The following is a 25,291-nucleotide window of genomic DNA, read 5'->3' as shown; positions in this document are numbered from 1 at the left end:
ACTATTTGCATTTCACCTACAAAATAGTCGCTATACAACTACTCGTCAAAAGACATCACCATCTGTCTCCTCCCTCAACAGCCCATCCCCATCCTCGCTAGGGTCCGAACAGCCAACCTTCCTTGGCAGCTCTGGAAATCTACCCTAGCCAGTCTCATCCGTGTCCTCTTTCCCCATCGAATACATGTACGCCGCTGGGATCACCACCATCTCTCATACAACAACCATGATGCCCTCTTCATGACTGAAACATAGTTTAGCCCATACTCCTATCCCCTGGCTATGGCATCCAAAATGCTGTCCAGCCATGAAGGGCAGGATGCAAAGTGGCAAAACCACAGGTGCGATTGCCCATGCTTCATCATCCCCTCTTCCAGAACAAGCTCATTCGAATCATTCATCGGCCTGTTCACTCCTTCGCACAAGGAATCCATCACCTTCCAGCTCATCTACAGACCACCTCACAGGAGTGACTTTCATTGAGAACATCTCCAATTTACAATACTCTGCCAAATTATTAGCACACACCAATCTTGCCTTTTTCTGAGATTTGAACGTCCCTAATTCTCAAGCCTGCAACTGCGCTCAAAGCGCACTATTCGCACTGACAAGAACTACGACCTTATGCAATTGTGCTCTTACCCACATGCAACAAAGGCAACCCCTAGACCAGTGATCTTCAAACTGTGGGGCTGGCCCCACTAGGGGGGCCTGAAGGATGTCCAGGGGGTGTGTGAGCCGTCTCCAAAAAAGATTACGGTGACCCTTAAGAGAAAATATAACCATATATGGCATCTGGGGGCGGGGGGGCTCAGCAACAATATTCTACTCACGTGGGGAGGGTTTGGGGGGGCTCTGCAAAACCATATTTACTCAAGGTGGGCTCAGCATAAAACATTTGAATACCACTGCCCTAGACCGAGTCCTTGCTTCACCCACCCCACTCCCACATCACCTATGCAGACCCAATCCTATTCGACCGGTCTGACCATGCCACCATTCCACTGTCAAATCACCCATTGGACCACAGCCAACAAAGGTCAGGCTAAGCGTCCCCTCACTCAGCGCCATTCATTTGAAACCTTCCCGGTCAGTGAGCTAGCAGACTTCCTTGCCACAGGGAATGCCTCGGTCCTCCTAGAATTATGCAACAACTCCTCTAGGAAACTGGTGGACACTTGTGTCCCCCTAAAATCAAGAAACCCTAAGACCAAACCACCCACCCCTAAGATCACCTCCCACAAACGCTTAATCGTCGCAAGTTATCTTGCAACCCGCCAGCGAGGTAATTCTTCTGCCGTCCAGCAGGTGCAATGTCACCAGACATACACGTCCCACTGGGGCTGGAATATTTGCTGATGCGATATTGGGACATGCCTTTATTTGCTGAGCCTAAATAATGAGCGATCGCTCAATTATCCCTACTTAGCGATAATTCTGGCTAGTACAACATATTTCTTGTAAGAAGTCCCCAAGTCACTCCCACACATCGCATTTCATAGTAATCTGAACAGCCCATAAGCCCCTAATACTCACGATGCAGCTATTTATTGGTCAATGCTTACTGTGAGGGAGGCATGGTATCACAAGTAGAACACTAATACAAGAGCTGCAATTTTCACAACCTTTATTGATGGTTTAAAAGGGGCAGGAAAACTCCTATCTTGCCCTATAACTAAGATGGGAGTATTCTCGACCATCAAACAAAAAGACAATACAGGCCTAGTCAGTCTGTAGTTTAAATCAAATGGCCTATACTAATAAACCTAATGCCTGCCCTCTTTCTAATGCAATGAATGTGTAAAGGGAATGTGTAATGCAAAAAGGAAAAACAGTGTTCAAAAGAAATGTCAGTATGGCTGAGTAAACTCTCTTACCCACGCTTTGTGGCGCGAGGTAAGGTGGCACACTTGGATCTTTGCGACACTCTGGTTTCTGAAACAAGGATACAGTTAGTTTCATGGACCAGGACCCACTTGGTCTTCTGCGAAAAGTCAATCCAGTTCAACAAAAGTTTGTTTCCTTCTGGTTACCACAATTCAATCCAGGTTTCCCTCTGCTGGGTTCAAACCTTTCACAAGTTGTGGTTGTTCACTTCCTCAAGCTTCAATAACACCTTCATAGGCTTCCCTCCATCGGCCTCAAGCCTCCTTTCACTTTTCTTCCGCTGTCGAAGACTTTCGACACTGTGGCTTTTGCTCTTACCTCGGCATGACAACTTTGACCTTCTTTCCTCAAACGCCTCTTGGTAAATGTAGTTTAGAGCACAGTACTTATTTCAAAGTTTAAAGATCTCTCACATCCAGGTTTCCCTCTGCCCGGATCAAACCTAACACTTAAAATCTTGCATTTTAGCTTCTTTTTCTTCCTGCCTCTTCTACGGCATCGGACATTTCAGAGACTTTCGGTTGGGCAATCTTCTTTCGCCATACGATTCTGTTACTTTGTATCTTTAATTTGCAGTTCTTTACAATGCTTTGCTTTCTCTCTCATCTTATCGGCACATTCGCAACAGTCATTCGTCGGATACTGTGGCCGTCAAGTTTCATTTAACAAAGACTGGACTTTGATTGCTTTCATCCACTCAACGGCTGTGTTCATTCATTTTTGGCTTTTGCGGCTTTGATCCTGAAGTCAAGGCTGATCCCACAACTGCCGCTCCACCTCCCAAACTCCGCAGTTCACCCGCGAGGGTGGCTGGTGTCCTTGAAACACAAAAGAAGTTTGTCTCTTCTCTCCAGCTGGGCTTCCTTGTACAACCTTCAAGGCTCTTCTGAGGTAACGATCTCTCACTGGGGTGTCCAAGGTTTCTCCTTACCTCGGTTCCGTCCCTTGGCCTGTCACTCTGCTCCACATGGTTCGCCATCTCCCTGGAAGAACTGCTCCTTCCATCGCCCTGCTCTGAGTGCGTCTCAATGTTCCACCTTTTAACCATGTGGGGAGAGCTAATGGGTACCATGTGTTTGTAATTAAGATCAAGTGCCTGACACTGCCTGATCTTATTAGTGGTATAAACAGACAAGAGTACAATCTATTATCCCTCCCGCCCCCTGCACACCTGGGTGCCAGAATACTGTCTAGGAAAACCTATAGAAGAAAAAACAATTGTCTCTTCAAAAAAGTTGTGTTCATATATTTCAAATAAAACAAATATCCTATAATTCAATCTTCTCAATTGGTATTAGATACAGCAATTCAGTCAATGCTCAACACTTTCGGGGAGTGAATCCCCTTCTTCAGGATCGAAGCTGTAGATAATAAACAGAAAATGTCTTCTATGTAATATTGTGTACAAATATTTCAATCATCACCACCACATCCGTCATTGATAATCAAACCAACATGCCAAGGGTTTACAGTGCCACCACCAGAGTCATCCATGGATTCATAGTCAGCGACATTCCATATAAACAGAGATACTGTTTTGAGTAAAACGTTCCAATCCACTCAACACCTGTGGTTCAAACCAAGTGTCCTATGATTAGACTTGTGTTATCTAGTGATACATGGTGTGTATTAAAACACCCTGAGTTCTAACTCCCATCTGTGCACCAGGTACCCCATCAAGGGATCTAATGGTGTAACAAAAGGGCTTGTGAATAGCATACCTATTGCCAATGCCTTGGCAATGGACACCAATAAAGCAACTGCTACCATGACTTAGTGGTCACTAACATGACATGGCTCGACTTCCATTCTCCATGACCACGGAAATACAGAGGTAAGCATAAGTGAGCATATGTTCATGATGGCTAAGAGGCAGGATACACTGCCAGCTCAAGAGCCCTTGCCTACCTTACATGTGTCCTCTCTCACACGAGTTCTTGTGCAGGAGCGAATAGCAACCTCCTCTCCTCCCTCTCCTTGACTTCTCAATAGGGATCGATGGCCCAAGTTCTACAATAAAATCAGTTAAATGGGGCTTGTTAAGTTTGTGCATTCTTACCCTCGGCTATCAGGTAAACCCCCTTGTCCAAATACGTAATAATCGTGGCCTGCAATGTAGGAATGCTCAAGGGTGATGCTCGTTAATAAACCCATGTATGATCCCATTCAGGGCTTATACATGTGTGTATTCATATAAATCCTGCAATGCACAGTATGCCAAATGTCCCCACACTACTTTACTTGTGGTTATGAATATCCCAGGCCGCCTGCCATATATCCTGTCTTACTGTTGTGTTCCAATGAACAGTCACATGCCAGATCGTAAAACTGCCCTCAAGGCATGTTGTTTGAAAGTCCTATGTGATCAGGGAAAACATCACATCATGTCATACTATTACATATTCTGATGAGTGGTCACGGTGCAAATGATAACCTGGTCCGTAAAACACATTCTAAGATCCTTCATAATCAAAAATAATAATTAAAAAATCAATGAGAACATGACATTTCGAAGGGATTGTGTCCTCCGACGTATTCCATATCTATGACAGTAATCACCACAGCTGTGCTGCTTTGGAAAAAATGTCGGTGTCCTAAGTCGATGACATCGATACGCTGTCCCTTGAGGTCCTCCTTCGAGCCGACGTCACCGGATGTTATAAGTAGGACGCACAACGCCTCCAGCCTCAGTTCTGTTTTTTCCGGGAACGTGTTTGCTTCGGAATCTCGGCGCGCCTCAGTTCTTCTCCTGTTGAATCGGTTCTTCGTCCTTGGTTTAATTGTGAAATATGTCTTTGTCTTCTTGTACCCCGAGGTCGGGCTTCAAGAAGTGCCGGGACTGCGGTTGCAAGATGTCGGTTACGGACGTCTGCCTGTGGTGCCTCGGCGAGGGCCACGCCACCGATGACTGCGATGAATGCCAGTCTTTGACGTCAAAGGCCTTGCGGGAGCGGAAGAAGTTATCTGTAGGTAGGGTTTCCAAACCCCATAAATCGAAATCCGCCGGGCTTTCGACTGACGATTTGAGGGGCGACTCTCCGCGTCGGCGTAAGTCCAGGGGTCTCGGTCCCGGAGTGGGTCCCGCCATTCCTCTGCCTCTTCTAGGCACTCTCGGAAGCGCAGTCACCGGTCGCCTTCCTTGTCCGAATCTCCGGCGGAATGGGACGCATTTCGCAAGGAGATGATGGCGATTTTCAAACCGCAGAGCTCCGTTCCGTCCGCGCCTTCGAGAGAAGCTGGCAAGGAACATGCTAGGGCCACCGCTCGCACGCCTTCAGGCTCGGGCGGTCGGCGCGATCATCGGGAGCCGTCGAAGTCCCATCGGACAAGGTAGATCGCTCTAGCCATGCTCGCTCCAGGTCCCGATCCTCGACGCCCTCGAGACCGTTGGAGCCTGTGAAGCCTTCTAAGAAGGCATCAGCGCCATGTCCGTCGAGGGGCTCTCTCGTGGCTCCGCCTCAAAGGAAGTCATCGGCGCTGAGGCCGTCGGACATGCTCGGGGCTCCAGCCTCGAAGCCGTTGACGAAGCTGTCGGCGTCTCGCTCGACGTCAACGGCGATTCCGTTGACGCCCTAGACACCTTTTGAGGAGGCTTTGTCGGAGGTGCCCTGGAGACCGGTGGAAACCCTGAGGAAGGCCCGAGTAAATCAGTGAGGCTTGTGTTTGAGCCTTTTTCTGTACTCTCATCCAGGGATTTATTCCAGCCTTTGGATTACATCTCAGAGGTGGATGAAGGGTCAGATGTGGAGGGGTTTGTTCCTACTGAGGTTCCTGATGACCTGTTATCCGGTCATAGCCAGATGGAAAACCTGCGTCAATCCTTACATGACGCCAGTGGTCTGGACACCTCTCTGGAAGTTGAGTTGGCAGGCCTGAGCCTGGTACACACGCCGAATCGTTGTACAGGCGTCTCATGTCGAGGGTGACGAGTACTTGGGGTGGTCTGCTCCACCTGTGGATTTTCTGCAGGATGACCTGACAGATATTTTGGACCAAGGTCCACCAACTGACCTGGTGCTGCCATTTCATATGGCCTTACAAAGAAGGGTGGCAGTGGCTTGGACTGCTCTGGAGAGTCTCCCGGCAGTGAAAAAGTCGCTACCGAAAAAATACCGTCCAGCCAGTGGCGACCCCGGCTACTTGTCTATGCACCCCACTCCAGAGTTTGGTGGTGCAGGCGGCTATGGCCCCAGCAAAGCAGGCTGCGTACCCTACCATCCCTCCAGATAGGGACGACAAGCGTTTTGACGGTTGGGCGAAGATTTTCATCTGGGGGTATGGCTTTAAAGGCAGCCAACTCTGTTTGTGCCTTGGCAAGATTCGCTCACACTCTGTGTAATTGTTTCTTTGGCGGCTGAACATATTCCCAAAGGGGAGGAACGGGATGGTTTTCTTGCCCTTGTTCAGGATGGCAAGGATGCCATGTGTGAATCCGTTCAGTAGAGTCTGGACGTGGCAGACTGTCAGCCGGTCCATGGCGACGAGCACAGTGAGGCGCAGGTTTGCGTGGTTCGGAAGTTGGGATTTGCTCCTGATGTACAGTCCCGGCTTCTCAACATGCCCTTTGATGGTGACTATCTTTTTGGCAGCAAGGCTGACGAGAGCCTCGAGAGGTTGCAGACCTCCAAAGCTGCAGCGAAGTAATTGAGCGCTGCAGTACGTCAACCTCCGCCTTTTCGTCCTAGGGGACAGCAATGGAGGGAAGGTTCCTTTCGATACTACTCTTCCTTTGGTAGATCGAGGGGGGGCTGCCAGTCAAAGGGGCCAACGTAGGAGTACCAGAGGTTGAAAACAAGGTACTCAAGGTGCCAAAGCCGCGCGGGCAGTTGCCTCTTTGCCTCCAGGCACTGCCGCAGCCGTCCGCTCAGTCATGAGGCCATGTCCCATGGTTGGCCGGTTGGGGGAAGGCTGGCGCAGCATCTTGTAGAATGGCGTGCCATTACTTCAGATGTGTGGGTTCTAGAGAGCATAGCCCACGGCTTCCTTTCCTGTCTTCCTTTCCGGCAGAGGGATCACGACAATCCACCGTGCAAGCTCTCTTTTGAAGAGTCCGGATCCGCTCCTTGCGCAGGAAATCAAATGCCTGCTGGAGAAAGGCGCCATAGGAACAAGGGATGGCATTCCCCATATTTATTTATCCCGAAAAAAGACAGGGGATTAAGACCCATCATGGACTTGCGTGGTTTGAACAAGCTCCTCTGGAAGGACAAGTTCAAGATGGTTACTCTCTCCCAAGTCCTGCAGGCCCTTCAACTTGAGGACTGGTTGGTGTCTCTCGACCTCAAGGATACTTACTTTCAAGTGCCGATTCATCCCAAGCACAGGAGAAGTACCTGAGGTTTGCGGTTGGCGACTCGCATTTTCAGTTTCAGGTCCTGCCGTTCGGATTTACCTCCGCCCAGAGGCTCTTCACCAAGCTAATGGTGGTGGTGGTGGCAGCGTATCTCAGGAAAGGGGGGGGATTCATGTCTACCCCTACCTGGACGATTGTTAGATCAGGTCACGCTCTCCTGAGCACGTGCTGGATCATCTGTCAGCCAACTGCCACTCCCTTCACAGGCTGGGCTTCTCCCTCAACTTAAAGAAGTCCCACTTGACGCCTACCCAGCGGCTCCTGTACATCAGAGCAGTGCTCAACACATCCCTGTGGCAGTGTTCGCCTCCCCATGTGAGGGCTCATCACATTCTGCAGATGGTGGACAAGTTTCAACATGCCCAGAGTCTCCCAGCGTTCAAGTTCTTGAGGTTGCTCGGCCTCATGGCATCCTGCATTCTACTGGTGCCAGAGGCCAGGCTGCGGAGGAGATCTCTGCAGTGGGCTCTCAAGATGCAGTGGTCGCAGTTCTCCGGCAGGATGTCAGATCCCGTTCAGGTGCCGCCCTCGGTCGCCCAGGATCTTCTGTGGTGGGCCGTCGAAGGCAATCTGATGAAGGGGGCTCCATTTAGGCTACCCTGGCCGCAGGTGACTATCGTGACGGACACATCCCTCACGGGATGGGGAGCTCATGCCAATGAGCTGACAGTCTTCGGTTGTTGGTCTCCGTCGGAGTCCAGACTCCATAGCAATCTGTTGGAGCTGAGGGCCGTCAGGCTAGATCTGAAGGCTTTTCTGCCCACTGTGCGAGGGAAGAATGTCCTGATCCTGACAGACAACACAGTGGCCATGCAATACCTCAACAAAAAGGGGGGGGGGGCAGGGGATGCTGCTCTGGTTCTGGACCATCCAGCAGGAAATTTCCATCTCGGCAGTTCATCTGGCTGGAGACAAAAACGAGGCGGCGGGCGGTCTGAGCAGGCAGAGCACGGGCTCTCACGAGTGGGAGCTGGCTCAGGAAGTTCTTTTGGAGATGTTCGCCCTTTGGGGAACCCCGCAAGTGGATCTCTTTGCCACCAGTGTCAACCGGAAGTGTGAAAGATTCTGCTCGTGGGAATTTCCTCCAAGAGGAGCCTTAGGGGACGCGTTCGTAGTGGAGTGGTCCTTCCCACTGCTGTACGCGTTTCCTCCAGTCCCCGTCATTCCTCAAGTGCTGCGGAGGTTCGGTTCCCGAATGATCCTCATTGCTCCGGCATGGCCCAGGAGAGCGTGGTACCCAGACCTTCTCGACATGTCCATCTGCCCTCCACGCCGTCTTCCCTACCGAGACGATCTGCTCTCACGGGAGGGGGGTTGGGTTCTCCATCCAGAGGTCAAGTCTCTCAACATTCATGCTTGGTTTCTGAAAGGTTGAGGTACAAGGATTGGGACCTCACTGAAGACGTGATGGAGGTGTTGCTCCCAGCCAGAAGGCCAGCAGCAAAATCCCTGTACCGTTGCCGGTGGAGAAAGTTCTGCGACTGTTGCAGGGTACAGAATGTGGATCCTTTTCAGTGTTCAATTCCGGTGGTTCTGTCTTTTTTTGCTTTCTTTAGCCCACAAGGGCCTGCAAGTGGGTACCATTAAAGGTTACCTGGCGGCGCTGTCCATATTTAAGCGCTCGTCTGTGGAGTGTTCTTATTTTAAGATTCCTTTTATTTCTCAGTTTCTGAAAGGGCTAACTAATGTGTTTCCTCTGTCACCTTTCCAGGTGCCTGGTTGGGATTTGAACTTAGTTTTAAAGTTCCTAATGGGAGCTCCGTTTGAGCCCTTACGTTCTTGTCCTTTGAGACTGTTGGCCTTTAAGACTGTATTTTTAGTTGCAGTTACTTCAGCTCGCAGAGTGAGTGAGTTGCAGGCACTATCCGCCAAGCCACCTATCACAGTGTTCCATAAGGACAGGGTTGTCCTTAGGGTTCGTCCTTCTTTTCTTCCGAAAGTTGTCGGAATTTCATTTGAGCCAGAAGGTAATTCTTCCGGCGTTCTATCCTCCTCCGCATCCTGGTAAGGAAGAGGAGAGGCTCCATAGGTTGGGTCCTAGGAGAGCTTTAAGTTTTTACATCACGCGCATGTTCCGGGTCAGAGTGGATGATCAGCTCTTTGTTGGATACGCTGGAAGGCGTTTAGGTCAAGCTGTTTCTAAGCAGACCTTGTCCCGTTGGATCATCTTGACAATCTCTGAATGCTGCCGTCTGGCGGGTAAGGACCCTCCGGTGGGCTTGCGGGCTCATTCCACTAGTGGTGCGGCTGCCTCTACTGCTCTGCAGAGGGCTGTTCCCATTCGTAATATTTGTGAAGTAGCCACAGGGGACTCTGTCAATACTTTTGTCAGACACTATTCCCTGGATTCCATCCATGGGCAAGATTTGGCCTTTGGTAAGGTGGTCCTCTATTCTGCAATTTGATTGGGCGTTCTTGATATTGATCTTCAGTCCTGTGAGGGAGCTGCGACCTGTGGAGTGGAGGCAACATCCATTCCTGATATCTGCTCGGTACCCTGCGAAGAAGAGCTATCGGAAGTATCCCGGGACCGTCCTATGGCTGACAAGACGGACTTCAGTGAAATCTGAGTCCTAGCGTCAAGGGGACCCGATATAGGAGGGAAAGTCTGACTACAAGTGAGTCCCTTTGTGTCGCAGTGCTGCAGTGATCGCTGTCCGAAACCACTTACCTGAGTCTAGTCCAGTCCTAAGAGGGGTCCTGCATCGTTTTTTTTTTTTCTGCATTCTTCATCCGAGAGTCCTTGCGCCAGCGAAAGGCACTGACCGGAGATCGGCTCGAACCTGCAACCCCTACAAATGAAGGACTGCAGCTGATGTCGGGAAAAGCGACCTCGGACCTTCTTCCATCAACCTGCCAAGTCCTGTGAAGTACGGGGGTAAATTACATTGGTTCTTACCTGCCCCTTAACTCCCTTTTAAAAAATGTTCCCAACTTTTATGAAACTTTTTCTATGCTTCCGAAAGTTGGGGACACTTCTGTTAGTTGGAATAAACTGTCCTCTAACCCTTGCAAACGTTCACTGGACCCCAGAGAACCTACCTTCATTTTCTCCTGCATCCCAAACTGTCTGAACCTTTCCTGAACTTTCGGGCATAAGGCCCCAGACACCTTAGGGAAGGACTTCTGAATCTGTGGACCTGTAATACATAAAACGAATCTGCACTTTCTTTTATAGAGTTTGATTTGTATGATGCCCTACTCTAGTGACTGTATATATGCAATCTATCATTAGTGTTTTGATACTTCTACCTTTTTGGTATTAATTTTTCATAGTGATATTTAGCCATAAATAAATAACAGTATTTTTATACATACTGTCGAAGTGTAATTTTTGACCCCCCATTGTATGTACTCATTGTGGACCCTTTACAAGCTCACCTCCTCTTTAGACTTAGCCTAGACCTCTTGTCACTCTTAACTTGAACTGGTTTGGCTACACCTCCCAGAGTTGTCCCTGTCACAATATAGGTCGGCTTTTTATACATCTGTCCACCAGGCCAGAGTATAGAAAATCAGTCCCAACGCTCTGTCCGTTTGTCTCTAGAAATTCTCGTCCTCTGGCCTACATAGAGTAGGCCACAGACGTTTAATAGTATAGATTACCCCTGTGGTCACATACGTGTGGAATAGTCATGTAATGTGATTTCTTTACCCTTGGGGGTGCCTAATTGTATGGCCTTTCATCGCATTGTGACATCCCACACAAGGGAAGGTGCGCTTTTAGCAGGTATTCGGAATTGTTTCTCTGAGATTTTTCAGCAGGAACCAACTTATCTTTGAAGTTAGTACCACATTTGTAGGCCATCAGGGGTGCCTTTGGAAATATTTTCAGTAGTTGAGGGTCATGGTGAAGGATATTACATTTATTTTTTTCAAAATCCTACCAATCTGGAAACTCTTGTGAGTTTTTTGAGACTTGTACAAGGGGAATGTCTGCTTCTCTGTGCGTATTCCTAGACATATAGAAGGGGAGTGTCTGCTGTGCTTATTCCTAGACATATAGAAGGGGAGTGTCTGCTTCTGTGCTTTGGTTCCAACAAAGACTCCCTTGAGATGTGGCCTGTTCTTAGAACTGCTTTGATCAAAACCTCCTCCGGGTAACCTCTTTTTCTTAAACCGGTCCTTTAAATTAGAGCATTCGGTGACAAATATTCCAGGTTCAGTAATGATCCATTTCAATCTCAGCATTTGACTGTAGGGAAGACTTTTTGTCATTGCTCTAGGGTGAAAACTGGCCTGCTCAAGTAAGTTCTTAACATCTGTAGGTTTCTGATACGAGGTTATGACGATGTTATTGTCTGTGATCGTAAACTCCTCATCCAAGAAATATAGTGTAGGTTCTCCAATTTCCAAGGTGAATTTAATGAGTGTACTGAGTTTAGATGGTCAAAGAAAATTTAGTTCCGGTTTGTCCCCCTCCAAAATGGCAAAAATGTCCCCCTCAAAATGCCAAAAATATCAATGTAATGCTTCCAGATAAGTTTGTCCAACCACTGAGGATTATCAAAAATGCAAATCTTTGCAAACCAATACATGTTAGGCAAGAATTGATGTAGTAACACTGACTGCACAACACTTGTCTACTTGGTATTAGGTAAGCCACCTTTTGGTATGGGGCTGTACTACACAAGTTGGTAGTGTGACTGACCAGCCAGGCTTATCTCAAGAGCGGTACATTTGAGCTGTAGAGCTGTAGCAATGAAATCCACAAATACAAGTAGCCAATTAACACTTAAACTCAAGGTTTTAGTTATAAATAATTATTTAACAGCAGTTTTTAGATAAGCATTCTTTAAAAAGGGCAATATATGTAACAATCAAATGTACTTTAAACTACTTTTCCCAGAATCTACACAAAGCTAGTAGATACTCTTTAGAGATGATTCTTACACACTTCCTACACCCTGAGGTGACTTCACTAACTAGGACAGTAATGGCATTTATATATCACTAGTACACTTTTTGTAGATTCTGAGGTTTGTAGAAAGGAAAGGGAAAAAGGTTAAATATGTTCTCCAGCATGGGGTCTGGCATGGATTCACATGCTCATGAATATTCCCCGTCGTCAGGCTGGGAATCCTTGGTAAAGAAAAAAAACCAGTATCAGTTTCGTTTCTGATCTGTCTTTCGTAGTAATAACCAATCACTGGTCTCTGCGTCATACTGACCACAGCCAATGACTGCCCTCTACCTAAGCACCGCCTCCGGCAGCCATCTTCAGCTTTTTACCGCACGTTCATGTGTTGGGATCCTCGTGCTATTGCTCTCGAGCGTTAGTGCTAATTTTTCACGTTTTTTTCTCAAAACTTCGTTTTTTCCGGTCAAAAGAGCCTCAAGCTCCACCGACTCTCCATCCGATCAACGGGGACCCGTGTCGGATTCGTCTGCGCCCCTCAAGGGTGAGGATTTCGTCGAGCTACGTTTTGGAGGACTCCAGAAGCTTCTCAGGCCCGGACATGGCCCAGGAGAAGGGAAGCTCGACGCTCGGAAAGCTGTTCAGGGTCTGCCCTGGATGCCAGCTGCAGAACGTCTTTAAGGAGGACGAACACTCCTTTTGTCTCTACTGCTTACATGAGAACAAGACGCACGTGGAGAAGGACTGTGCGTTTTGCGGCAATATGTCGGAGCGGACCATGAAGGACCGCCACCAACGCCTCGCCAACTGGCTGGAAGGGAAGAGCCCGTCAGGCGAGAAGAAAAGGAAGAAATCCGAGCGGTCTTCTAAGACCTTTGAGGACGCCCCAGCGACGGGGGTCCAACACAAGGCCAAGCACCGCGAGTCCGCTGGCACCGGGAGAGCCGAACGGTCGGGCTCTACGGGCGCCAGGCAGGGCGCACCCTCCCCAGCACCTTCAGCCACGAGCCAACGCTCTGGGTCGGGTAAGAGGAAGGGCGAGCACCCGGCGAAGCTCCTGGAGAGGCCCCGGTCGAGCTCGAAGGCCCCATCGGAGGGGGAGCAAGGCAGTGTCCCCCCCCCTCAAGGATAAGGTGGTGAGCGCACCTAAGGTGGTGAAGGCCTTAATCCATCCGGCCAAGCCCTCTATCGATACTGTCGCGGCGGCCCTGGCTCAGCCTGTGGAGGCTACACCAGTGGTGGCGACCTCGGGGCTCAGAGTCTCCCTGCCACCTCGGAGGGAGTCCTCTTTTGTGCCCATCGATAGGACCCCCGTGAAATCCCCGGCGGGGAAGAAAAAGGGGGGCAGGGCGTCATCGTAGATTCGGCTTCGGAGGAAGAGCTGATCGAGGTCTTAAGCCACGGCCTTGGCGTGGATGAAGACCGGCCCGTCGGGATGGAGCCCGACGCAGGTGACGACGACAGCGTCGAGGGTGCCGACGGGGCCCCTGTTCGCCCGTCGGATTCCCCTCTGCCAGCGCCGCAAGACAACTCGGCGGCCATTTTGTTGGCTATACAGTCCTTATGCTCAGAGATAAGGACGAGACTACCGTTGCCGACGGAGGAGCCTCTCCCGTCGGGGGATCCTGAACCGGGACCTTCGGGTGTTCCCCCTCCCAAGAAAAGGAGGATCCACCCTCCACCTCCTTTTCAGCCGTCGCGACCCGTCCAGCCCTCCTCCCCGTCCACCCGAGGGGATGATACGGGGACTGACACGGCAGCGACGGGTACGGACGACGAGGTATACGACGAGGATCTCCCGTCGTCACCTCCCACCAGGGCCTCTCCGCCCGACGAGATTGGATCGTTCCACTCCATGATCGCCAGGGCATCCGAGCTTTTCCAACTCTGCCCTGAGGAGAAGAAAAAGGAAGGATTCCTTTATCAACGGCGCGAGGCCAAGAGGAAGACGGTCCTCGCGGTGCCTCTACTGGACGACATTTGGGATGAGGGCCTCGCCCCCCTCAAGAACCCTTCCACGACGCCAGCTAGAAGAGACCGGTACGAAAAGAAGTACCGGGTCCCGGACGCGGCCCCCCTGTGCCTCCGGGCGCAGCCTACCCCGGACTCCGTCGTCTCCGCGGCGGCCAGGAAGAAAGCGGGGGGGGGGTGCGGCCTCCACTTCGACTTCCCCACCGCGGACGGCGAGGGAAAGAAATTGGACGCTATGGGACGCAGGGTCATCTCGTCTGCAGCGACGACGATTAAAGCGGCCAACGCCTTGGCTATCGTGGCCCGCTACGACAGGGAGCTATGGTACAAACTGGCTCCCCTGCTGGACTTCCTACCGGACGACAAGAGGGCGGATGCCCTGGAGATCCTACAGGAAGGTGAGGTGGCATCGGACCACGCCATCACTATTGCGACGGACATCGCCGACACTGGGTTTCGCCAGTTGGGCAGCGGCGTGTGCCTTAGGCGGCGTGGATGGCTCAAGGCTACGGACTTCCGTCAAGACGTACAGACCAGAGTCCTGGACATGCCGTTCGATGGGAACAACCTGTTTGGGAAAACAGTGGACGATTCCCTTCAGGCCATTAAAGCGGACACTGAGACGGCCCGGGCCCTTGGGGTTCTACAGCAACGACGGGCGCCCTTTCGGAGCAGCGGAGGCAAGGGCGCCTCCAAAGGTTCCGGCGGCGGTTTCTCTACCTACCGTCAAGCGGCCCGCTCATCGTCTCAAGAGGCCTACAGAGGACGAGGCAAGTCTGGAGGACCCCGCCGTCGTCGCCAAGGAGGTCAAGGCGGCAAAGCCTCGTCGAAACAGGATTGAACCGGCCGTGGGGTCGGGCCCCCACCGAAGCACCCCGGTGGGAGGCCGGCTGGCGAGCTTCGTCAGCGTGTGGGAGTCCATCTCCACCGACCGTTGGGTGCTGGACGCCTTGGCCCGGGGCCACGTGCTCGAGTTTCAAAGACGGTGCCCGCGCATCCCCCCCGTGGCCAGGAGAGAGCTTCACGTCCCTCAGCTTCTCCTGGAGGTAAAGGCGTTGCTCAGGAAGGGCGCCATCGAACTCGTCCCAAAGAGGCTTCGGGGCTCCGGAGTTTACTCGAGATACTTCCTTGTGAAGAAGACGGGGGGATGGCGGCCCATCCTAGACCTGCGACGTCTGAACAAGTTCATCAAGGCACAGAAGTTCCGGATGGTCACCCTCCAGCACGTCCTGGGTCAGCTGGAGGAAGGAGACTTCCTGTCGTCGTTGGATTTGGAGGATGCCTACTTCCATATTCCCATCCTAAAGGGGCACCGAAAATTTCTCAGATTTGTGGTCCAAGGGCGTCACTACCAGTTCAAAGCCCTCCCCTTCGGACTACGGTCGGCACCCAGGGTATTTACCAAGTGCCTTGCACCGGTGGCGGCGCAGCTGCGCCGCGAGGGGATCCACGTCTACCCCTACCTGGACGACTGGCTCATCCGAGCCAAGACGAGGGAGCTCGCCGTGGAGCACACGGCAAGGACCGTCCAACTTCTCACGGACCTGGGATTCTCCGTGAACTACGCCAAGTCCCACCTAGTACCCGCGCAAAACGCACTGTTTCTGGGAGCGAAGCTCGACACAGTGTCCCTTCTGGCCTCCCCGTCGGAGGAAAGGACCAGGTCCATCCTGGGCAAGGTACAGCGGATGTTGGCTTCCGACGCGGCCAAGGTGAGGTCCATCAAGTCCCTCCTCGGAATGATGTCTTCTTGCATCTACCTCATTCCCATGTGCAGGCTCCGGATGCGCCCGTTGCAGGAGTTCCTGGACGCGCGCTGGATCCAAACGACGGGCGGCTTCGAAGAGAGGATCACACTCGACGAGAGTTTCCGCCGAGCGGTCCGGTGGTGGGGCACCCGCGCGCATCTGACGGCGGGCATGGACTTCCAGACCCCAGACCACCAGGAGACAGTGACCACGGATGCCTCCCTGGAAGGGTGGGGAGCGCACAACGAAAATCTGCACGCGAGAGGCCTCTGGCTCCCGACGGAGAAGTCCCTCCATATCAACGTCCTGGAGCTCCGTGCAGTGTTCTGGGCCCTCAGGTCCTTCCTTCCGTCCCTCAAGGGCAAGGTGGTGAGGATCTTCACCGACAACACCACCACCATGTTTTACATCAGGAAACAGGGCGGAACCAGGTCCCCAGCACTGTCCAAGGAAGCGCAGGACCTGTGGCATTGGGCCGTCGCCCAAAGGATGTTTCTGGTGCCGTTTCATCTGGCAGGGATAAAAAACACCATCGCCGACTCACTCAGCAGGGAGCTGCGCTCGTGCCACGAGTGGGAACTACGGCAGGATCTAGTGGATCGCCTCTTCCGATGGTGGGGCACACCCCAGATTGACCTGTTCGCGACGGCGACGAACTCCAAGTGCCGGAGATTCGCCAGCAGGTTTCCCCAGGCGAGGAGCATGGGCGATGCTTTCTCGTTCCCCTGGGAGGGCCTGTTCCTCTACGCGTTCCCTCCTTTGCCACTGCTAATCCGGCTCGTCAACCAGCTCAAGAGGTCACGGTGCAGGATGATCCTCGTCGCACCTGCGTGGCCGAGGCAGATATGGTTCCCGGACCTTCTGGACTTGTCAACGTCCCCGCCAATCAAGCTGCCGGTGGACGCGGATCTACTCTCCAGGGAAGGAGGCGCCATCCTCCACCACGATCCGAAATCGCTGAACTTGCAGGCCTGGCTCCTGCAGCGCTAGAGTTTGGAGGATACGACATACCGGCCGACTGCAGAGAGGTTCTTGCAAAGGCCAGGGCGTCCTCGACTCTTAAATGCTACGGACACAAATGGAAGAGGTTCTCTGTCTGGTGCCACGCACAGAAGATTAACCCTCTACGGATTACGGCTCCCCAGGTACTGCTGTACCTGCTGACGCTGGCCAAAGCTGGACTGGCACACGCGTCCATCAAGATTCATCTTGCTGCGATCTCCCGATACACCAGAACCACGGGGCGGACGTCGCTGTGGTCTCATCGTCTGGTGAAAGAGTTCATGAAGGGACTGTTCAGATCGTTCCCGCCGGTGAAGGCTCCGGCCCCGGCGTGGGAGCTCAACGTGGTGCTGACCAAGCTCATGGGACCTCCGTTCGAGCCTCTGCACTCGGCCCCGTTGAAGTTTCTGTCGTGGAAAACAGCGTTTCTTGTGGCCATCACCTCCGCACGACGGGTGGGAGAGATCCAGGCCCTTTCCTGCAAGGCCCCGTACTTGACTTTTCACGACACGAGGGTAGTGCTCAGGACGCACCCCTCCTTCATGCCCAAGGTACCGTCGGACTTCCATCTCAACGAACCGTTGGTGTTGCCTGTGTTCTTCCCGTCGCCTTCGTCGCCGGCTGAGAGGACTTTGCACTCGCTGGATGTGGCTAGAGCGCTGAAGTTCTACGTGGACCGCACGAAGTGTTTTCGGAAGACGTCACAACTCTTTGTGAACTTTGGACCTGTCAATCAGGGGAAGGCTCTCTCGAAGGCTTCCATTTCCAGATGGCTCTCCGGCTGTATCATGTACTGTCATCGGTTGGCAAACCGACCGCTGCCTGGCCGTCCGAGAGCCCATTCCACCAGAGCGATCGCAGCTACCACGGCGTTCCTTTCTGGTGTGCCCCTGCTGGACATATGCAGGGCTGCTACGTGGAGGTCGACGCACACCTTCACGAAATTCTACTGCGTCGATCGGGATTCCAGGGAGGAGTCCAGGGTCGGCCAAGCAGTGCTGCGCAACCTGTTCGCCTGAGGTGAGCCTGGTGAGGAGGTAAGATGCTTAATGTTGAGTTTGATGTAATGCTTAATGTTGAGCCTTTGCCACCTCCCGTGGTTGTGCATGTGTGTACTGCTATGTATTCTTTATTCATGAGCATGTGAATCCATGCCAGACCCCATGCTGGAGAAGGAACAAGTTACTTACCTGTAACTGTTATTCTCCAGCATGGGTCTGGCATGGATTCACATGCGAACCCTCCCGCCTACCCCTCTGCGGCTCTTCACTTGGTCATACTGCCACTTCACGTGCTTCCAAATCTGAAGATGGCTGCCGGAGGCGGTGCTTAGGTAGAGGGCAGTCATTGGCTGTGGTCAGTATGACGCAGAGACCAGTGATTGGTTATTACTACGAAAGACAGATCAGAAACGAAACTGATACTGTTTTTTTTTCTTTACCGAGGATTCCCAGCCTGACGACGGGGAATATTCATGAGCATGTGAATCCATGCCAGACCCATGCTGGAGAACAACAGTTACAGGTAAGTAACTTGTTCCTTCTCAGAGCATGTGAGCACTTAAATCTTCCAATGAAGTCTAGATGGAAACCTTTCCCAGCAATATTAGTTTAAAACCAATGCATCACCTCTGAGGGCCAATAAGTACCAAAGTCAATGGATTAGAATAGTCTGCAGGGACCCAGGACAGCCTAGGTCAATTGGAGCAAAGTCTATGAAGCTGAGGCACTTCTTAGATAACAGTCATGCACAAAGAAAAATCACTGTAGGGTCACAAGCTGTTACACTTGTGAAGGTTAGAGCTGAAATCAACTCTAGCAAAGCAGCTACTGCAAGCCTCAACTGAAGAGCAAAGCTAAAGTCACTGAAGTAAGTACCCCAACTCGGAACAGTTCCTTTCGGTTAGAAGAAGAGTGGTCCAGCTTGCTTCTGTCTGGTTGCATTGATGCAGATTCTAGGTTCCTGGGCCTCGGTTATGGCGACAAGAGCGAGGATGATTAGAGGATTTCTGCGGCAGCAATTCGGAGGTTGGCGGCAGCTACGGGCTCTTTTTGGATCAGTGGCACTCCTTGAGTCCTGCACTCTGATGAGGGGACTCGAGATCTGGGCGCCCTGCTTCTGGAGAGTCCTAGGGAGACTCCTGGAGCTTCTGGCCAGACTGCAGACGTTGCACTTGACTACGGATTTTTCGACCCCTGGCACTCAGTTCCTGCAGCAGCAAAGAAGTACAGCCAGTCGGGAAGGTGGTCCAGTGGAGTTCGTCTTGGGGTTAGTTGGTCCCACTAACCCAAGGGAAGAAGTCGTCGCTTCCGGAGCTTCTCTTGTCGATTTAGAAAAAGGAGTTTCAGCACAGCAGCAGGTCTTCACCAGGCAATTCAATGGTCCAGAAGGATGCAGCCGTCTTCGTTCCTTCTGCTTATTCTCCCCAGTGGTCGACTCTGTCTTCAGTCCCAAAACCCTTGCCTTTTAAGCAGGTTTCTCCCATTCATGCACAGCCTAGCTGTCACTCCCAACAACAGGGTGGCTGTCCTGAAATGCCAGCCAGCCAGTCAATCAGGACTGGGTGCATTCAGGCATTTCTAAAGACAAAGGACGGGGGCGTTTTGGCAACCTCTCTCACTTCCTGCCCTTCCAGACACACTGGAGCCAGAGGCGGTTTCAGGACTGAAGCCCGCCAAAGGCAAAACAAAGGGCTCAAACCTGGCTTAGCGTGCAGAGAAAAATCCAAGAAAGACCTCACAAACAGAAAATGGCAAAAAAAAGAAGACAGGGTCCATTTTGAAAAAATGGTTACCCATGGGTGCTCCGCTGCCTCAACAAATACATACCATCCCAAAAATTCTGGATGGTCACCCTTCAGCACATGCTGGGAAAGCTAGAAGGAGACTTCCTGTCGTCGCTGGACCTGGAGGATATATACTTCCACATCCCCATACACAAAGGACATCAAAAAGTTTCTGCGCTTCATGGTTCAGGGGCAGCACTATCAGTTCAAGGCACTGCCCTTCAGTTTGAAGTCTGCACCAAGGCTCTTCAAGTGCCTTGCAATGGTGGTGGCGCGGCTGCGCCTGCAGGGGATCCACGTCTACACCTATCTGGACAATTGGCTCATACGAGCGAAGTCAAGAGAGCTCACCGTCGACCACACAGCGAGGACCGTCCGCCTGCTCATGGAACTGAAGTTCTCGATAAACTATGCAAAGTCCTGCTTGGTGCCATCGCAGGACGCCCTGTTCCTGGGAGCCAGGCTCAACACAGTGACGCGGCTGGCTTCACCGTCGGAGGAGAGGAAAAAAAAGACATCCTGGGCAAGGTGCAACGGCTATTGACCATGGGAGTTGCCACGGTGAGTTCCATGAAGTCCCTGCTCGGAATGTCGTCCTGCATCTACCTTGTGCGGCTGCAGGATGCAGTAGCTGTAGGAGTTCCTCGGCGCCCGTTGGATACAAGTGGCAGGAAGCTTCGAAGACAAGATCTCCCTCAAAGAGACTTTCCGTCGAGCGATCCAGTGGTGGGGAACCCGCGCGCATCTCGCGGCGGGCATGGACTTCCAGACCCCAACACATCAGGAAACTGTGATGACGGACGCCTCCCTGAAGGGATGGGGTACGCACTCCGGAGATCTCCACGCAAGAGACCTTTGGCTCCCAGAGGAGAGGTTGCTGGACATCACCGTCCTGGAGCTCTGGGCAGTGTTCTGAGCCCTCAAGTTCTTCCTTCCGTCCCTCAAGGGCAAAGTGGTACGGGTCTTCACCGACAACACCACCACGATGTTCTACATCTGGAAGCAGGGGGGCACTGTCACGATGCCCGCTCCTGGGGAGCCGGCTCAGGCCCTGCGTCCCCGAAAGCGGACATCAAGTCCCTGGGGAAGGTCCCGGCAACCCCTTATAGGGGCCCTTTGGACAGCGTCCTGGCGCCTATGGCGCCAGGCTCATAGAAAACGTCATTCCTGGCGCCATAGGCGCCAGGCTCATTATGAAAGTGTTTGGGTGCACTTACCTGATGCAGACCATGCTGCAGAACCCCGGCCTCCTTGAGGCCTGAAAGGAACTACTTTACCTGTGGGACTCATTTACCACCCGGGCGTGGTCGGGGAAGGATACATACCTGATTGGAGGAAGGACACATTCTAGGAACTTCTTCCAAGGCTATTTAAACCACACCCGATCAGCCACACGTGCTTCGCGTTGTTCTGCATCTAGCAGCTGGACGCTCACCGTGTCTGCTCCTGCATCTTGACTTCTGCCACACCTGCCAGCATCCTGAACCACCTGCAAAGGAAGGGAACAAGAGAACAGAAGAAGGAAATGGCCTCACCTGCTAAATCTGCATTCCAGAGACATTTCGCCGACAATCCTGAAAAGGAAGACATTTATTTTTAAAAGCACATCGCATCGATCGCTGCAGCGCCGCATTCTACTCACCTTTACAGGGCGCCTCCATGTTCAGCAGCGACCATCCGGATTCGCAGTCGCGCCCCCGCGCCTAGGGAGAAAGACAAGAACAAAGGTGAGAGAAAGAAGGGAAAAGGGAAGCTAAAACTCCATGTCAAGACTTACCTGTTGGGTCATTCCCTTTTCATTTCGGGTCCGCGCCGCATCCAGGCATTTTCGGATCCCGGCCCCTAAGGGGAAAAAGACATCAGCGTTAATGAGTGAATGAAAAGACATTACCAAAACACTCATTAAAGACTTACCTGATTTCCACAAGGATTTCACTGCTCTCCTCGGGTCGGTGCCTGTTCCCCGGCATTCCGTACCCCGGCCCCTATGGGGAAAAAGACACTAGCATTAGAACATTAATGCATAGACACAAGGGGAACCACTTATAGAAAAACTTACCTGGAAGCCAAGCAAGTTTGGTTCTCACCCATCCGAAAATCCAGTGACGTAACTGGATACCAACGCGCCCCTGCATCAGAAGCAGGATGGAGAGCTCGTCCTTCCAGACCCTAAGGTGAGACGCTACGGGGAAGCACAGAAGGGTTTTGAGGAGGGTGAGAGGGGTAAGTGGGAGGCCGATTGCATTACCCCGCAGAGAGTTAACCCCCTATTCTCACCTACAGAAGGATACTTCTGCGAGTCAGACAAGCCAGATCTGGGGCCCGGTCCAGTCCGTCTTCCGAACCCTGCGCATCACCTTAGATGAGGTCACAGCAGCGCGAACCAGGCCAGCGCCCCCGTGGGAGTCCGGTGAGCGTTACAGGCACCAGATCCCCAGCTCTCTCCAAGGAAGCACAGGATCTGTGGCACTGGGCTGTCACCCAGGGGATGTTCCTGGTACCTTTTCACCTGGCAGGAGTGAAGAACACCGTCGCCGACTCACTCAGCAGGGAGCTGCGCTCTTGCCACAAGTGAGAGCTTCGGCAAGATCAAGTGGATCTATTCCGAAGATGGGACAATCCCCAGATCGATCTGTTCGCGACGGCGACCACCACCAAGTGCCAGAGGTTCATCAGCAGGTTTCCCCATCCGGGGAACTTGGGGGGATGCATTCTCCTTCCCCTGGGAGAGCCTGTTCCTCTATGCGTTCCCACCGTTGTCGTTGCTTCGGCGACTCATCAGTCAACTCAGACGGTCCCGTTGCAGGATAATCCTCATCGCACCGGCGTGGCCGCGACAGATATAGTTCCCAGACCTTCTGGACATGTCAGCGTCCCCTCCAGTCAAACTGCCGACTGACGCGGATCTTCTCGCCAGGGAAGGAGGCGCGATCCTGCATCACGAACCAGGATCGCTGAACCTGCAGGCCTGGCTCCTGCAGCACTAGAGTTCGGAGGCTACGATATCCCGGTGGACTGCAAGGAGGTACTTGCCAAGGCCAGGGCTTCCTCGACTCTTAAGTGCTATGGACATAAATGGAAGAGGTTCTCTGTCTGGTACCGTGCAGAGATCATCAACCCTCTACGGATTACGGCCCCTCAAGTGCTGCCGTACTTGCTGTTGCTGGCCAAGGCGGGGCTGGCGCATGCCTCCATCAAAATCCATCTGGCGCCTATCTCCCGCTACACAAGAACTCTGGGGCGGTCGTATCTGTGGTCTCACCGTCTGGTGAAGGAGTTCATGAAAGGACTATTCCGCTCGTTCCTGCCGGGGAAGGCCCTGGCCCGGCGTGGGAGCTCAATGTGGTGCTGACCAGGCTCATGAGCCCGCCATTCGAGCCTTTGCATTCTGCACCGCTGAAATTCCTGTCGTAGAAGACAGCGTTTCTTGTGGTCACCACCTCTGCACGACGAGTGGGAGAGATCAGGCCCTCTCCTGTAAGCCTCCGTACCCGACATTCCATGAGTCGAGGGTAGTGCAGAGGACGCAACCCTCCTTCATGCCCAAGGTGCTGTCGGACTTCCATCTCAACGAGTCCTTGGTGTTACCCGTTTTCTTCCCGTCGCCAGCTGAGAGGACTTTGCACTCGCTGGATGTGGCTAGAGCGCTGAAGTTCTACGTGGACTGCACAAAGAGTTTTCGGAAGACATCACAGCTGTTTGTGAACTTTGGCACTGTGAACCAAGGGATGGCCCTCTCCAAGGCTTCCATTTCCAGATGGCTCTCCGGCTGCATCATGCACTGTCACCGGTTGGCAAACCGACCGTTGGCCGGCCGTCTGAGAGCCCATTCAACCAGAACGATCACTGCTACTATGGCGTTCCTGTCTGGTGTGCCCCTGCTGGACATCTGCAGGGCTGCTACGTGGAGCTCGACGCACACCTTCATGAAATTCTACTGCGTCGACTGGGATTCCAGGGAGGAGTCCAAAGTCGGCCAAGCAGTGCTACGCATCCTGTTCGCTTGAAGGTGAGCCTGGTGAGGAGGTAAGAGATGCTTAATGTTGAGCCTTGCCACCTCCCGTGGTTGTGCATGTGTGTACTGCTATGTATTCTTGTATTCATGAGCATGTGAATCCATGCCAGACACCATGCTGGAGAAGGAACAAGTTACTTACCTGTAACTGCGAACCCTCCCTCCAACCCCTCTGCGGCTCTTCTCTTGGTCCTACTGCCACTCTACGTGCTACCAAATCTGAAGATGGCTGCCAGAGGGGGGGGGGGGGCTTGGGTAGAGGGCAGTCATTGGCAGGGGGCAGTATGACCCAGAGACCAGTGATTGGTTACTAGTAGAAAGACAGTTCAGAAATTAAACTGATTTTTTTCTTTACCGAGGATTCCCAGCCTGACGGGGAATATTAATGAGCATGTGAATCCATGCCAGACCCATGCTGGAGAACAACAGTTACAGGTAAGTAACTTGTTCCTTGTGAACACTGTGAAAAGTGGGTCTAAACCCGAACGAGGGGGACCCGTGGTCAGAGCCTGAACGAAGGGAGACCAGTTGTGAACTTGTGAATGTGAAACCCTTGACCAAGGAAAGGAACTTTAGTGTTTTGTTACATCAGGCCCTCTGCGATAAGAGACTGTCATTGGGAGAGAGACTTTGGCAGAAGGCCCAGATGCTTATATTTTGAACTGTTACCTTGTGGCCAAGAAGCCAGAGTGTGTGCGAAGCTCGCATTTGTCGATTGGCCCCGTGCTGAAAACGTGGGCAAGGGTAGCCAACTTGTTAATCATCCTGACATATTCTTTCTTGAACACTTTTCTTTTGCATAAATTGTTATCCCACACCATTTGTATTTAGAAGTAAAGACTGGCCATAGGTTTATTAGTATAGGCCCTTTTATTTTGACAGACTCCACTAGGAGTGCGTTCCTCATCATTTGATGATCGTAGCCTGCTCCCATCCTTAGATTTAGATAGGCTTTCAATCAACCCTTGTTGTTCAATAAACACCCTTGAACTGTGATCACTTGTCTGTCTTCACTGTTTGATACCATGCCTTCCTTGCATCTCCCACCATCTTTGTTCTCAATCTCTGTACTTTCTTTGTGTCCCTAAGCCTTCATGCGCTCATGCTTGCGCTGTTTTTCTTGTTGCTTCTAAGCACTAGAACAATTTGCTGTTTGGCATCTCTTCACATATTCTGTTTTTGCATTAAAGGTCTTCTCGCTTTTCTTTCTGATTGTGAAATTACATTTCATGTCTATTTAAATCTCATCTATTGTACTATTGTCACAATTTGGTCAGTGCTTTGGTGAAAGCACAATATGCATCCCAATAAAATATAAAGTCCCACTGAGTAAGTAACACATCTGTAATGCAGATTTGCAGACCCAGTAACACCCTAAACAGTACATGCACTATCGTAATAAAGTGAACTTTTCCTCTTCCTTGCAGGTTGGCACAAGAGTCACTCCAACTGCAAACATGCGGCCTGTGTCAAGTGAGTTGGTCATTCGCGTGTTTTTTCAGACACTTCATAAACCAGCACATTTAGTTAAACGCCTTTGACAAAGAGGTTCCCGGGAGCGATCGTATTATGCTTTGATATTTTTACAATCTTCTCGTTTGTTTAGATAATTATAGTTTTAATATGCTTATCCCACTTCTGTGGGACTAATTGTCACTGTTGGGACTCATTC

General features: G+C 51.9%; 1 protein-coding gene across 2 annotated transcripts in view; it reads left to right on the top strand.

Annotated features, from left to right (window-relative positions):
* The window catches only part of LOC138527331 (receptor-interacting serine/threonine-protein kinase 2-like), a 178,612-nt gene that overhangs the window by 140,251 nt on the left and 13,070 nt on the right, over nt 1-25,291 (top strand). For both annotated transcript variants that reach the window (XM_069638382.1, XM_069638383.1), the window contains exon 9: nt 25,047-25,092. In XM_069638382.1, the coding sequence (XP_069494483.1) occupies nt 25,047-25,092 (46 nt within the window). The remainder of the gene's footprint in view (nt 1-25,046; nt 25,093-25,291) is intronic.

The sequence above is a fragment of the Ambystoma mexicanum genome, chromosome 14 (assembly GCF_040938575.1).
Source record: "Ambystoma mexicanum isolate Mex_15411 chromosome 14, UKY_AmexF1_1, whole genome shotgun sequence".
Taxonomy (NCBI): Eukaryota; Metazoa; Chordata; class Amphibia; order Caudata; family Ambystomatidae; genus Ambystoma; species Ambystoma mexicanum.
The sequence above is the reverse complement of the archived record's forward strand: the minus strand, read 5'-3'. Positions and strand labels throughout refer to the sequence as shown.